The 14282-nt window shown below is 36.2% G+C and overlaps 1 protein-coding gene across 1 annotated transcript; it reads right to left on the bottom strand.

The window, feature by feature from the left end:
• Positions 1–5329: 5329 nt before the first annotated feature.
• LOC108979149 (glutamate receptor 2.9-like) lies at positions 5330–13821 on the bottom strand. The gene is made up of 5 exons (XM_035689285.1): positions 13710–13821; positions 7477–8795; positions 6790–7096; positions 6302–6699; positions 5330–5863 (listed from the first exon to the last, which is right to left on the bottom strand). The coding sequence occupies exons 1-5, from the start codon at positions 13804–13806 to the stop codon at positions 5330–5332; spliced, it is 2655 nt and encodes an 884-aa protein (XP_035545178.1). The 5' UTR covers positions 13807–13821.
• Positions 13822–14282: the final 461 nt, after the last annotated feature.

Below are 14282 nucleotides of genomic sequence, written 5' to 3'. Positions count from 1 at the left end.
ATTTTGTTTTGGCATTTTTAGAGCCACAATTAATTATTTGTAGAAAGATCATGCATTATATTTAGTATTCATCATATATCTAACTTAATTGAAGGTGGCTCTACGGCCACCGCTGGCTCCCAGTTCATTTTGGTTGTTTATTTTTTTTTATATGTTTTTTTAAACACTTTTAAACATATATATTTTTAAAAAAACTTATAACATTATTAAAATATATTTACTTAATGAAAAAAAGAATCCAAATGGTAGCCCCCAACGGGAGCAACTAGAGGGAAGAGTACTAGCTTTTTCCTTAATTGAATCGGTGTTTATATCTTATAAAAAGTGTATGGGATATGGTCTTAATTACTTGAATACATGTATGGGATTAATTTGCCAAGATTCATCATGAATTGTGCAGCTAGTACTGTAATTTTGAGATGGATTCCGCCCAATGGGGCGCTACGCGCGTATACATAATCTATCAGGCCATGCTAATCTATCATGCCCAGTCAAGTCGTTTTACAAATTTTTTTTTTCGATTTATAGTTATGGAAAATCATTTGAAAATTTTAGTAAAAATTTTTTTTTTAATGGATTAAGTGAATGTTCACCCGGAAAATTTATGAGATAAGTATTTTTTTTTGTTTTTTGGTTGAGTCGAGGCTCAAAACTTAAGGAAAAATCCCATGCAATAATCCCAGACCCGATCTAGTCGTGGGCCAAATAATTTTTTTGCTAAAGAGCCCAGGCCTGTGAAAAACAGGTCCAGACTTCACGTCGCACGGCTTCAAGCCGTTTCTATTTTCATGCACGTCCCTCCCTTCTTCTTCTTTAGGTTTTATCTGTTCCTCTTATAGCTAGCTCTTATATATGTTAAGCAATCTCAACCTTAGAATAAGTGCCGCTAACCTCTTTTCACGCTCTCATCCATCCAAATTTCTCTGAGCATCCATCCTCTACGGTGAACCATGGCTACCACTTCAATTGAGTTACAAACAACCGGAAATCACCCGATTCCTGCAGCTCAAATCAGAGCACCTGTTTTCCTCCCTGTCGAACCACAACCCAGCCACCACGGAGCCAACCCTCTTTGCATCTTCTTTACCAACCCAGCTCACACGAAACTGTTGTCACCCTGCACCAAGCACAAACGATGCCAGCCACTGAAAAACCAGCAACGGAAACACATTTGTTTTGCTTATCTGAAAACAGAAAAATCCCACATCTTGAACTTGCCACCTCCACACCTTGGGAGAGCCACCCACACACACGGAAAACTTCAGCCACAAAACAACCCTATTTTTAGCCACCCAAAACAGAGATCCACCCACTGAACCATTGCACCGCACAACACTAGCCACTCCAAGCCGTCACCGCCGACACGAAAAAGGGTCGTCGGACATCCACATACCACCTCAGCCTGTAACAACCCCTCACGGTACCTCTCTCGGTTACTCCCTCCTCTCTCCCCGCCCTCTCTCGCGCTCACCTATCCCTCTCTCTCTCATGCTCAGCCCAGCTCGACGGCATCTCTGCCACACTCCTGCTCTTTTGCTGCACCACCATTGTTCCTCCAGCCAACCTGTCACACCTCACCCCCCACGCATGCCTCGGTTTCCCTTCGGTAAGTCCTTACCACCGCGCGTTTTAGCCTTCTTTTATCCCTGTTAAAAGTTTACTAAAAGGGAAACAATATTCTAGATGTGTCGATTAAGAGGAAGAGTGTATATATATATATATATATATATTTTTTTTTTTTACCTTTCTACCCTTTTAATTAAAAGTATGCTTTAATTTTTTTGGAAAGGCTTTTTAATGGATTACAAGACTTATACTAATGGGCTTAATTTTAACTTATTGGTGTTTAAATCTAGTGAGCTATTTTTCTAGTGGGCGGGGCTTGAGATTAATTAGACATACATAATTTTGATAGACTTGTGTATTTTTTTTTTATTTGGCTTGATTTTATTACGTTTAATAAACTATTTTAGTAATTTTATTGGCCTGATATTTTTTTTATCAAGCTAAAATTTCACTGTTATAAATATGAGTAATTGGAGTCAAATATTTTTGGTAATTATATTATCTAGTATTAGATTTTTTTTTTATAATTGCACTTTGATAGTAAATAAGTTAGATTTTTTTTAATGTTTAGTTGGAGTTATTAAAGGGAGGTTGATGATTTTAAAAAGTGATGATATATTTTGAGGTTATGAGAATTTCAGGTTTTGAGGAATTGAAATAGGTTATTTGAGAAGTTTAGGTTTTTTTTTTTTTTTTTTTTTTTTTAAGTTAGGGCCACATGTCCAAAAGTGACCCCTCCCCAAATTTTATTAAAGAAAATCCTCAATTGTGGCGGAGGAATACCGTGGTAAACAATCAATAAATCATTATGCCAAAAACCATAAACCCAAAAAACTTCTTACTACAAAAACTAAACACAAAAAGGACCCAGCACTATTACCGCCTCAAATACGGCAAGTTATTTGAGGCTTAAATATTGAAATACATGTTCAATTGAAATTTACGGGAACTACGTGATCATTTTATAGGTGACGATTAATATTTGTTCGGCATTGTTGAAGAAATTTTTTGAAAAGCTAAGAAGTCCAGATAAGCAGAGTTCCTATGCTAGACTTTGCATAAAATAAAATGAGGTTACTTTTGAAAATATGCATATGTGTTTTGAAAAGAAATCAGAAAACAACCTTAAATATGTGTTCTGCATATGCATGAAAGCTGCATAGGAGAAAGTATTTTCTGTCATGACTGGTGTAGACATGAGCTAATTTGTGCATTCTGTTTCTGATCATGCAAAAAGAGCGAATATGAAAATCTATAAGTTTTTGTTGTGAATAAATGAAGATGTTTTGATTCTGTTTATTTCCAACATGTGAAATCATATGAAGCTATTCGGCATTTGGTTTTGATATGATGTGGCATCTGAAACCTTGGCATGAGATTCTAATTCGGTATTTTGATTAAAGTCTGATTTTGATGGTTCTATTCTATTCTGATAAGGCCAAACCACGGGTGATAATAGTGGATACGACCTAGCCACGGGTAATAATAGTGGTATACGGCCCAATCACGGGTTATAATAGTGGATACGGCTCTTCTATGGGTTATAATGGTGGTTTATAACCTTACCACGTGGGTTAAACATGGTATACGGTCCAACCACGAGTTATAATAGTGGATACGGCCCTTCCAAAGGTTATAATGGTGGTTTATAACCCTATCACGGAGGTTAAACATGATATCTATCCCGATGTGATACTCTGATTGATGAAGATGAGGTCTCAGATTTTGATATGCCAAAAGATTTTTAAATGAGAATGTTTTTCTGAAAGTTTCGCTCTGATATTTTTGTAACATGTTTTGATATTTGCATTCTGAAAGTAAATATTTCTGTTTTTACATTCTGAAGGTAAACATTTTGTTTTACATTTTGAATTCTGAAAATACTCATGTTTACATATTAGTATATGTTTTCTGCTTACTGAGTTGTTGATAACTCACCCCTTAATCTTCATAATATTTTCAGACGACATTGATGGTTCAGTTGAGGATCAATATTAGAGTTTGTGGACAAGATTAGCTGTGGATAGTTTTTGGGTACCTCGTGGTACTAGTGTTGCTGGTGGATTTTATTTATTTAGTAGGTTGATTTCAATATGTTTGGACGGATTATGGAGACTTGTGTCAATTCTATTTTTATTCTAGTTTGTTAATTGAGACATGAAGAGAAGTTGATATTCTTATTTTGGGTTGTTGTATTGGGGATCTGTTAGGTAAGTATGTGTGGTTTATTAATTTGAAGTATTTACGTTTGTTTTGGAGTCTTTTTGGAAGTATATATTCTTAGTTTTGGAAATATATTAGTATTTTTGAAGTTGATTATCAAGTAACATAAGTTAACTCTCCGAATCCTCGAGAACGGGACGTTACAGATATATACTAGTTTCAAATGCATAATTCTCATACAATCCTTTAGAAAAGAACACCAATATGATTAGTAGTTTGACAGTGTGAGATAGGATCCCAGAAAATATAATCTGACCTTGTTGATGTTCTAAAGGTTAATCATTTTTTAAGAAAAAGAAAAAGAAAAGAAACGTAGAATACGAATCAAAAGACTTTTGGAAAGTGCAACAAAAAAATCAAGGCCGGTCGGGAGGTTGAAATGGGCGGCCTGCAGTGTGGAATAAATTAAGACTTCATGTCAAAGACAACATAGGCAGCATATATAGGCTCGTCTGGTTATTTGTGGGATCGCGATGATTAGCAACATTAACAGCTCGTGATGAAAAGTGCGTGCTTTCGAAGGATCGAAGCATTCTTTCCATTAACCCCAAATCCAATGATCGACTGTAGTTGTACGTTGGTTTGTGCATGATATCATGTTGGCAAACTCTACTGATCACAGTGGAAGACACGTCTTGCAATGGCTAAGTAGTGCATGGCGCGCGCAAAGTCTACTTAAAACAACGAAATATTCAAGTCATATATATAGTACTATTTTTTTGTGTTCGAATTTTCATATATTTTTTGGCTTTGATTTGGTGCCAAGGAAACATCTCCATTCTGTGGATATATATTGAAAGGTTTTGAAGATTGATCAACACCTAGCTAAAGGAGAACCCAATTAGACTGGTGGTGCAAAGGGACTTCAAAACAAAAAATAATGAAAAAAAAAGTTTACTTCAAGGCGCATTACCTGTAAGCCACTGAATGGCTTCTGATAATATGTACATGGACCCAAAATAATATAAGCATAAGCTTCTAATTTTTCATAATTCTTCTATTTCTAAAATAATTCGTAACTTTCAAAATAAATCTCAAAATATATTATTACTAATAAATATAATATATATTATTTTAAAAATATTTCCAACGTAGACTTCTATTGGCAGGGCGTGGACGGAAAATTAGCCTGCACATAATTGTTAACAAAAGGGAAAATATGTTTCATAAAATATAACATTAATTTATAATACAAAAGAAAGGCATATTGGATGCGAAGGTAGACTCTTCGAGGGAGGAAGTCATCATGAGCAGTCACTGATCCTTGCCAACCATGCACGCATGCTGAAATGCTACAAGCTCATGTACGTGCATGACCAACAGACGGAGGGTGCATTTCTTTCTACACAAATTAAACGTTTTGTACAAAAATAATTACCTAGATTAGATACATACACACAAACATATATATAACTGTATATATAATAAATGCTTATTTTAGTAAGGAGTTCTGCCCTTCCAGCATATAATACGGACTGGCGACATGTAACGGTGCGTTAAGAGTATCACAAGTGCTAATGACTTCCTGCCTTGAAGAGGATTAATTCACATTCGATGCGTCTTCTACTACACTCGATGTGATCCCTTCTTCTGCAGTACTATTCAATGTGCCTGCCAGAATTGGAGCTCTTCCTGCATTCTTGGTATGATATTGTCTTCTTAGTTCAACCGCCTTCTTCCAAACGCCCTCATGATCTGTGTCTGTCGGAGTCGCAATATCTCTTCCTCTAATAAGGATATGAAAGTACCTTACGAGTCTAACCACCTTCTTCCAAAAGCTCTCATCACCTAGAGTAATATTTCCTTCGTAAGCATCTTGATATCGCCGATGATTTACAAGGAAATGAATTAGAGATAGCAGAAGACAAATGGTAGATGTGGAGAACGATATTAGATAAAGAACCAAAAAGCTCTGGAGTCTCAAGCTATTAGGTCTGTTGGAAGTTAAGTCGGTTGAACACTCATGTGATGGAGTCAGCCATTTATCTTCCAGTGACTTCAACTCTCCACTCTCAGATAGCTTCAAAATGGCTTCAGAAAAATCCTTGACAATTGGCGACCCTTTCTGGAAGGCCTAAGAGAGGGAGCAAGAGAAGATCAAGAATTACAATTAGGTTTTCTTGTAGAAGATGAAACAGGTGTCAACCTTTTGAGAAGAATTGAAAAAGACAATTAACAAGAAAAAGTAAAAAGTTTCGGGAGTAGTCTAAAATTAACCTTAATTGGCTCTGCTCACAACTCCAAACAATAATGTATGCATGCAGGAAAAGGCTGAATAGAAATCAGAACTAAATTGTTTCTTTGCGAAGCATGAAATGATTGAATTTTCACATGAGTAGGCATGATAAATGTATCTTATACTCAAAAATCTATTTTTTTGTAAGCATACTGAAAAGTGTTCAGATGCATAAAACTAAAACATGAAGAAGCATTTTAGAGTGGTCAACTCAGAAGTCTTGAAAAATTGATAAGGTTTAATTTTAGTGTAATGTTTAAAGAGTTAACTACTCACAAAGGCCAATCCACCGTATCTGTTGATAGGCATGGTGCCACTGTATCCCTTGCAGTAATTATTGAGGAAAACCTTCTCATATGGGAGTTCGAGGAAGGCAGCAGCTATATTGTTGCATTGGAATTCCTCAAGGTACATGTATTCATTGCTGAGATTCACAATATTCTCTGAACTGATGTTAAGCACATTCATCACGTACTCTTTTATAAATGAATTGCCACTGCAACCAACTTTCAGGTTGTTTTTCTTCAACCACTGAATGTCTGTAAAAGTTGGTTGAAGTTGCTGCACGGTGAGCATTGAAGACAGGCTAGCAGTGTAGCTCGATGTTAGGACAAACACGACAAAGAGCCAAGCTACAACAACCACGCGTGTGGAGTTGCTGTCGATTTTTTCCCCTGCAACATAAAACCATGTGGTATGAGTCTTCGATTCATAAGTAAAGCCTAATAGATTATCTTAGGATCTGTACTGAAATTGATACATACTATGAGCAAAGAACAGAGAGGAGATGGTAAACCATAGGGCAGTGCTAATCTGATTCTTCCATGGACCACTAAATTCTGGGTTGGATTGGTGCTCCAGGAACCAAACTACGAGCATTGTGTAGATCAAGATGGCACCAGTGACTAGCCACAATTCCCAGGTGAAAGGCACTGTAAACATCAATGCTGACCATTCAGGTTTTGCCGGTACCATCATTTCCAAACTCGAGTCAGCATACGGAAAAGTAAAATCCACGTACTGCAGTCGCTTGGCAAGTATGGTGACGTCGCCAATTACAGCATCGTATGTCTTTTATTGTATTTCATTATCGTCCCACATGACAAGCATAAGATCTTAATCAGAACAAACAATTGTACCCGAGTAAAAAAGAATAACAAAAACGAGTCGGATTAGTTCTATTCAAAGATTCAACTTATTTCTCAGGGGCTTCTTTTGTATCTAGTCATTGATTAATTGCTCTTCTAAAGGGTCTCTTTGTCCCTCTGAGTTAATTTCAAATGACATATCAGAGAAGTTTTGAACAATATTAAATGTAAATCAGAAAGCGCTGTGGATGGTGGTTTCTAAAAGAACGAGGCGTCGTTTATATGGAGAACAATTTTAGTACGTATTAAGTTTCTACAGTACAAAAACAACTCCTTGAAAAATGACAGAGAAAAAGTTGTTACCTTGTTATAGACACCAGTAATTAGATCATCGTAGCTCCCATTGTGTGCCTCAAATTCATAAGGAAGATGATACCCTAAAAGGTCTCGTACCTTATAGAACATTTGGATACAGAAGCCATCATATTTGTTCTGATTTGGCTTCTCTCCATACTTAACTTTCACAAATTTATCAAACGTTGCTCCGCCAGGAACTGCAATTTTCAGTGGCTTTGCATCGGTAGGCATGTCCCAACCTGTTGGAGTCCGTTTCAAGTTTCCTGGCCAAGTTACTGGACCGGACAAAGTGTTGGCCGAGTTAGAATCTACATTACCATGTCCATTTTTCTCCTCACCTTTTTCTATAGAAGGGCTGATCAATGAGAACCCAAACTCTGGTGTCCAGAAGTCTATTTCCTTGTATCTCTTCCCAATCACATTTACGATCCTCAGTGTAGAGCTGTCTAAGAGCTGGCCTCCTTCAAAATGTATTTGTCCACTTAAACCAGAGAAATTGCTCGATAACATATTGTCTAACAATATCTTTGGATTGCTGGTGTTAGTTGCCATTCTCTCTATCGCTTGTGTAATAACTCTAATGCTATCGTACGCTCGCAGAGCATAAATTCCAGGGTCGAAGTTATCTTCCTCTAGATATTCAGCTCTGAATATTTTCCGAAAATGGGCATAAAAATCTCGATACTCGGAATTGCCAATCTCGGAATAATAAGTCTTTATTCCTATTGCGCCCTCCATAGATGAAATAACGGAGTTGTTCACAGAGTCCAGCAGACTTGTTATGCCGTCTGAGATTATCCAAGCTGAGTCTCTCCCGACAAGTCCCATATGCTTAGCTTCTTTGAACAAATAAGTTGCCATCTCTAATGATGAATGAAGGACGACAAAGACACGAGCTTGTGTTTTCAGTAGCTTAATTAGCTCTTCTTGGACAACCCTTTCCGGATCAGGCACAGAAGAAAATGGTGGGAGAACCAAACGGTACTCAATCTCCGAGCCAACATTTTGTAGAGCCTCGGAAAGAAGTGCTAACGTGCCAGCGTTACTGCCATATCCTTCATCTTCGTAAATCGCAATGACCCTTTGCCAATTGTGAGCATGAACAATATCTGCGATGCATTGTATTTGTTCAGAACCAATATTTTTGGCCATTTGTATCATGAATGGCCAAAGAAGTGGCATTAGAGGCGGGTTAATGGCTGGTGCTACAAAGGAAATGACTGGAACAAGGGCCAGCCTTCCAACATCGGCTACTTGAGCTGCTTCTGGCCATGTGTGCATGCCAATGATCACTTTTACCTTTTGGTCTCTAATCATCTCTTCGGCTGCGACCAAAATTCCGATATTTAATTGGTACATCTTAACACTAGATCTTAACATTAAGTACTTCTCTTTGCTCATGAGGTTAGAATACTAAAGCTATTTATGACACGCCGGCTAGCGTAACACCTACGTATGTGACATTAATATGAACAAGACATGTATTCTATATATATATATATGCAATAGTCATAAAAGAAAAAAAAAATTGAAATTCAATAATCAAATCATAACCTCCAAAACATGTTAATTTGTCACATCAATAATGCTATGTGGATGTAATGTTGATGGTGTTAATTACAAGTACTAGCATTACTCATTAGATATTTAAGCTAACGCCCGGTAAATGAAAAGGCAAGGGGGTTCTGTTAATTAATGCAAAAGAAGATGCTATATCCTACCTTTTCAGTGTTTGCATACATACATTACATTAGGGTCGCAATATATGATATGACTCATGAAGTCAATATAAACACGATACAATATTTGCGAGTTTGGATTTCATCATAAAAATGACTAGTTTAGGTTAAAACATGTTGACCGGTTAAGACACGATTAATAAACATGTCAATTACGGGTCAACTCGCAATAACTCATGTAACACCCTGTATTTTAGTGTATTTTAATGAAGAAATTATTTATATTGATTCAGAATTTATTCCCTTGTTTTAAAATTATTAGATTTTTAATTAGGCTATTTTTATAATTTTTAGTTTACGAAAATTATTTTTTGAAGTGCTTTCTTTAAATTAATTATTGTTATGCGTTTAAATTTCTTCTCGAATTAAATTAATTTGTTGTTGGGTTTAATTATTTATTTTCATTTTAATCATTCGATTTGAATTATTTTATTTCACTTGCTGTTTTAAAATCGTTTCCGTTGGATCATTTTTGTAACCCAAATTATAAAGATTGGACCTCATTTCTTTCCCTATATTTTCTTTTTCCTCTTTTGTTTTTCTTCTTTTCTTTTCTTTCCTTTTTCTTCTTCTCTCCTGGCCATCTCCCGCGCGCGAGCTTCTTCTCTCTCTCTCTCGTCGTGCGTTGGTCTCTTCCCCAGCCCGCCGCCGTCGAGCCGCCGTGCGCGACACCGCCCACCCCATTGTGCTCCCCATCGGCCGGCGACCTCACCCCTCCAATCTCAGCCTCCCTTGTGCCGCCGTTAGCCACCACGAACCCATTGAAGCTGCGGCGTTCCATGCACCACTGCGCCGCCGTCGCACCACCTCCGGCCACCATCTTCCTATCACTTCATCCCCGACCTCTTAGCAATCCAATGGACCCAAACCCGGCTCCGATCCGTCACCGGTGAAGCACAACCAAGCCCATCTCCGATTTTTGCATTTTTGGCCTAAAAACACTCTTGCGCCGCCACCCACGGCAAACCACTACCACCATTAACTTCACCGACCTTTCTAGGCCCTATCCTATCAATTTCGGGTCTTCGTTTGCACCCGTTGGAAAGTGGGTATATGTGACCCACGGCCACAATGTATTTTGCATTGTTCCGCAGCTGTTTTTCCACTTTTTGCGCCTCCGTGATCCTCCAGAATTTATTATATAGCATTGTAAGTATTTTTCAAAAAATTCTTGTGAATTTAATGTATTTTTGCACATGCACATTACACTATATTTAATTGCTAATTGGTTTTGCCGGACTGAGTCCGAGGAGTAACGGGGTTGATTGGAATGGGTGATGGAGTTGTTAGTATGATTGGTTTAGATTATGAGATTTGTTGGCTGTTCGGGTTTAAATATTGGTGTTTTGTGTATGATGTGGGTTGTGGCAGATATTGGTGATTTTAGGAAGTGATGATATATTTTGGGATTATGAAGATTTTAAGTTTTGAGGAATTTAAAACAGGTTATTTAAGAAGCTTAGGTTTAAATATCGAAATACATGATTGATTGGAAACTTACGGAAATTACGTGATTATCTTTATAGTCGACTCGACATATTTGACGACAATTCTGAAAAAGTTAAGTCGTCTAGGTAAGCGGGGTTTCTATGCTAGATTTGCATAAAAAGAAATGAACTGAGGTTGGTTTGTAAAAATGTGCATGTTGTATTAAAAAAAAAAGTGAAAAACAACTTCAGTATATGTTTTGCATTCCCTCATGAGATACGTATGAAAGAGAAAAGAAATGTTTTTGACATGAAATGTGTAGACATGAGCAATATTTGACATGTTTCTAAAATATGCAAGAGAGCGAATATGATATCATTGAAATTTTTATGCATGTGATATGAAATGATTTGGATCTGCTTTTGATCAAATAGAAATTATATGAATATGTTTCGCACGTGTTTTGATATGATATGGATATGATAAAACTTTGGCATACTTATCTGTTCTGAATATGGTTCTGATATGATGATACTGTTCACGTGATATGGTTGGTACCACCATGATATGATATGAGTGCACCCACTTTGGAAATAAAGTGGTCTTTATACGTGTTCTTTCATGTGTGCACACTCGGGATTCCGAGATTGAAAAAGGGGAAGTTCACCACATGATACTGCCTGGTTTGGTCACCGGGGATAGCACAACCCTACCACGGGGGGTTAAACATGGTATATGATATGATATGATAAGATGAAGATGTTCAGTTATGTTATGTCAAAGCATTTTTGAATATGAAATGGATCCTCAAATATGAATTGTTGACTTGAGTATGAAATGTTTGAAAAGTCGCTCTGATTTTCTGATAACACGTTTTCTGAGATCTGCATATAAAAATAAAATGTTTTGTTTCTGCATATTGAACTTTCTGAAAATGCTCATGTTTACATGCTAGTATATGTTCTCTGCTTACTGAGTTGTTGATAACTCACCCCTTATCTCCACCATCTTTTTCAGATGATTTGAATGTTTCAGTTGAGGATCAAGGATTTGGAGTAAGGGTGAGAAGAGTTAAGAATGATGGTTTAAGCATAGAAGATTTATATGGGTATTGAAAATTTTCATTCAGTAAGCTTGTTGTGTTCTGATGTTGTGATTTGTCGGGAGATTGATGTTTATATTAAGACTTTGTCTTGTCTTAGAATCGTTATTCTGGAGTAAGTGATGTAAATATATGAGTATTTTGTGCGATAGAGAAAAATTAGAGTATGTACTATGTGGAAGAAAAATGATTTTTAAATGACATGAGTTAACTCTCCGGATCCTCGGGTACGGGGCGTTACAACTCATTTAAATTTTGTTTCAAAATTACAATTTTATTATTGTTAGGTTGAAATTGGTATTTTTCATTATGCTTATGTTTTTATTATTGATATTATAATTTTAGACCTATGCTCATTTTGTTTTTGGTGGGTTTTTAATATTAGTTTTATTATAGGTTAAAATCTGAAAAAATATTGATATTTTTTTTAGTATGTAGCCTTATTTTTTTATTTTTGGAGATATTATGGCTACAAATAAGTATAGATTTTAACATATATGAGATTATGTTAATTACGTCAAATGGTTTTTTTTTTTAGAAAGAGATAGGGTCACATGTCTAAGAGTGGCCTCCTCCCAATTTTATTAAAAAATCCTCACTTATGACGAAGATATCATGGTAACAGACATGACACATGAGATTTACTCATAAACAATAAAACACAGCCCATGTATCTAACTCCTGAAAAGAAAAAAAAAAAAACAAACCAAACTCCCAAACCACACAAAACAAAGGATCGAATCCAAGTAAAATGAAACCTGAATGAAACCACACAAACAAAACTAACACTTAAACATCTTAAAGAAGTGAGGCCTATGTCAAATGGGTTATGTGGGTTAGTTCAACCCATTTATATAAAATAGGTTGAAATATGTGATGTTGTATTAATTAATTTCTAATTAATTACTCAAAAGGTCAAAATAGATTGTGTCTTGTTATCCATTATTTAAACGAGTTGTGTTAGAGTTTGAAAATAGTCTATCTCGTTTAGCTTAACGAGTCGTGTTCGGAATGATATATATAGTCAAATGTCCATGACTTATAACATAATACAAACACGAATTGTAACCCCTACATTACAATACTTGTTAATCCGAGAAGCTATGTTAGGTTTCGTATCTTTCTCTTTGAATAAAAGCGAGCACACCATTAAAAAATGGGATTTGATTTGTCTCAACTTTTATTCAAATGGAGTGTACTGCACACCCTAATAAAACTGTACAAATCGTTTCTCACATAAATAATATATAGAAGTTTTGGTTATGAACTGAAAACTTTAATTTGAAAAACTGCTTGACAAAAAAAAAAAAAAACCTACTATGGGTGTTAGCCACCCCAAACGAAACCATTAATATTGAAGTGAGCATGAGAAACCATTGGAGTTGATATGCTGCAAGACTTTTGTGCATTTGAATTGTGCAAAAATGACAAATTATTGGAGTTCGAATTTGATGATAAAGAATCAATGAGTGGCCTTTAATCATATAGACTAATTTATATACCCGGCCTGAATACAATATGGATATACGAACCAAGCTAGCTGGCTATTTACACACACACACAGAGATATATATATATATACATATATATATATATATATTATATCATGCATATACTTTTAAAATACTCAAGCAAATCAAGAATTTTAGTTTTCGCTTAGCAGTTTAGGTTCAACTATGTTAGTTCATTGAGTTATATTTTCTAGTCATGTAGAGGCTTTGCTCACTCCCCATTGTGAGCCGTGTGGTGAAAGTTCTACAGAAAAGCTAGTATATATGTTAGTTCATAATTAATCTGGGCCAATCTGTACTCATATGTATACTCTATTAGTTTCCATCTTATTAATTAATTTAAGTTCATTTTAATTTGTTGTATTTTATTAACTAGATGCATGAACGTTCTTAAATTTGAGTATCATGTTGATGATTGGCAAACGGCCGGTTAGGTAGTAGATACAATTAACAACTTACCAGCAGAAGTCACTCTAAGCTGGGCACCATCAGGGAAATAAAGAGATACTTCGTGAGTCTTTGAGCTGTTGTTGTAGTTTTGAGCTGAAATTTGCATGGCCGCTTTCTCTTCTTTTCCGATACGGGTGTTAAGGTCAATGATTATTCCTATACCCGTTACTATTTTGTTGTTTGATTCAGCTCCAGAGCAGACATGAGCACTCATGACAAGAAAACAGGATATCATGAGTACATGTTATATTTATTATAGATTGTGATATTAAATATGTGAATTTATTGAATGTGGGTTATTATTTATTTTAGTGAACCATTATCTCCAAGAGATGCATTGGTTCAATGGTAAGGGTGTGTTGTTTCAAATGAGAGGGTATGAGTTCAAACCACCATAGCTACACTTTGTTTGTTTAATTTTAACAAGGCATGGAATTAGCCTAAGGGGCGCGTGGGCCAGGCCCGAAGAAACACAATGCTTGGTCCAAAGAGAGGTCACGCATGGGCTGAAGAGACACTATGCTTGGGCCAAACAAACACAATGCTTGGCATGGGAAGAGGCACAATGCATGGGCCGAACCG

This window comes from Juglans regia, chromosome 4 (genome assembly GCF_001411555.2).
Source record: "Juglans regia cultivar Chandler chromosome 4, Walnut 2.0, whole genome shotgun sequence".
NCBI classification, from domain to species: Eukaryota; Viridiplantae; Streptophyta; class Magnoliopsida; order Fagales; family Juglandaceae; genus Juglans; species Juglans regia.
This window is presented reverse-complemented; position numbering and strand designations above follow the sequence as displayed.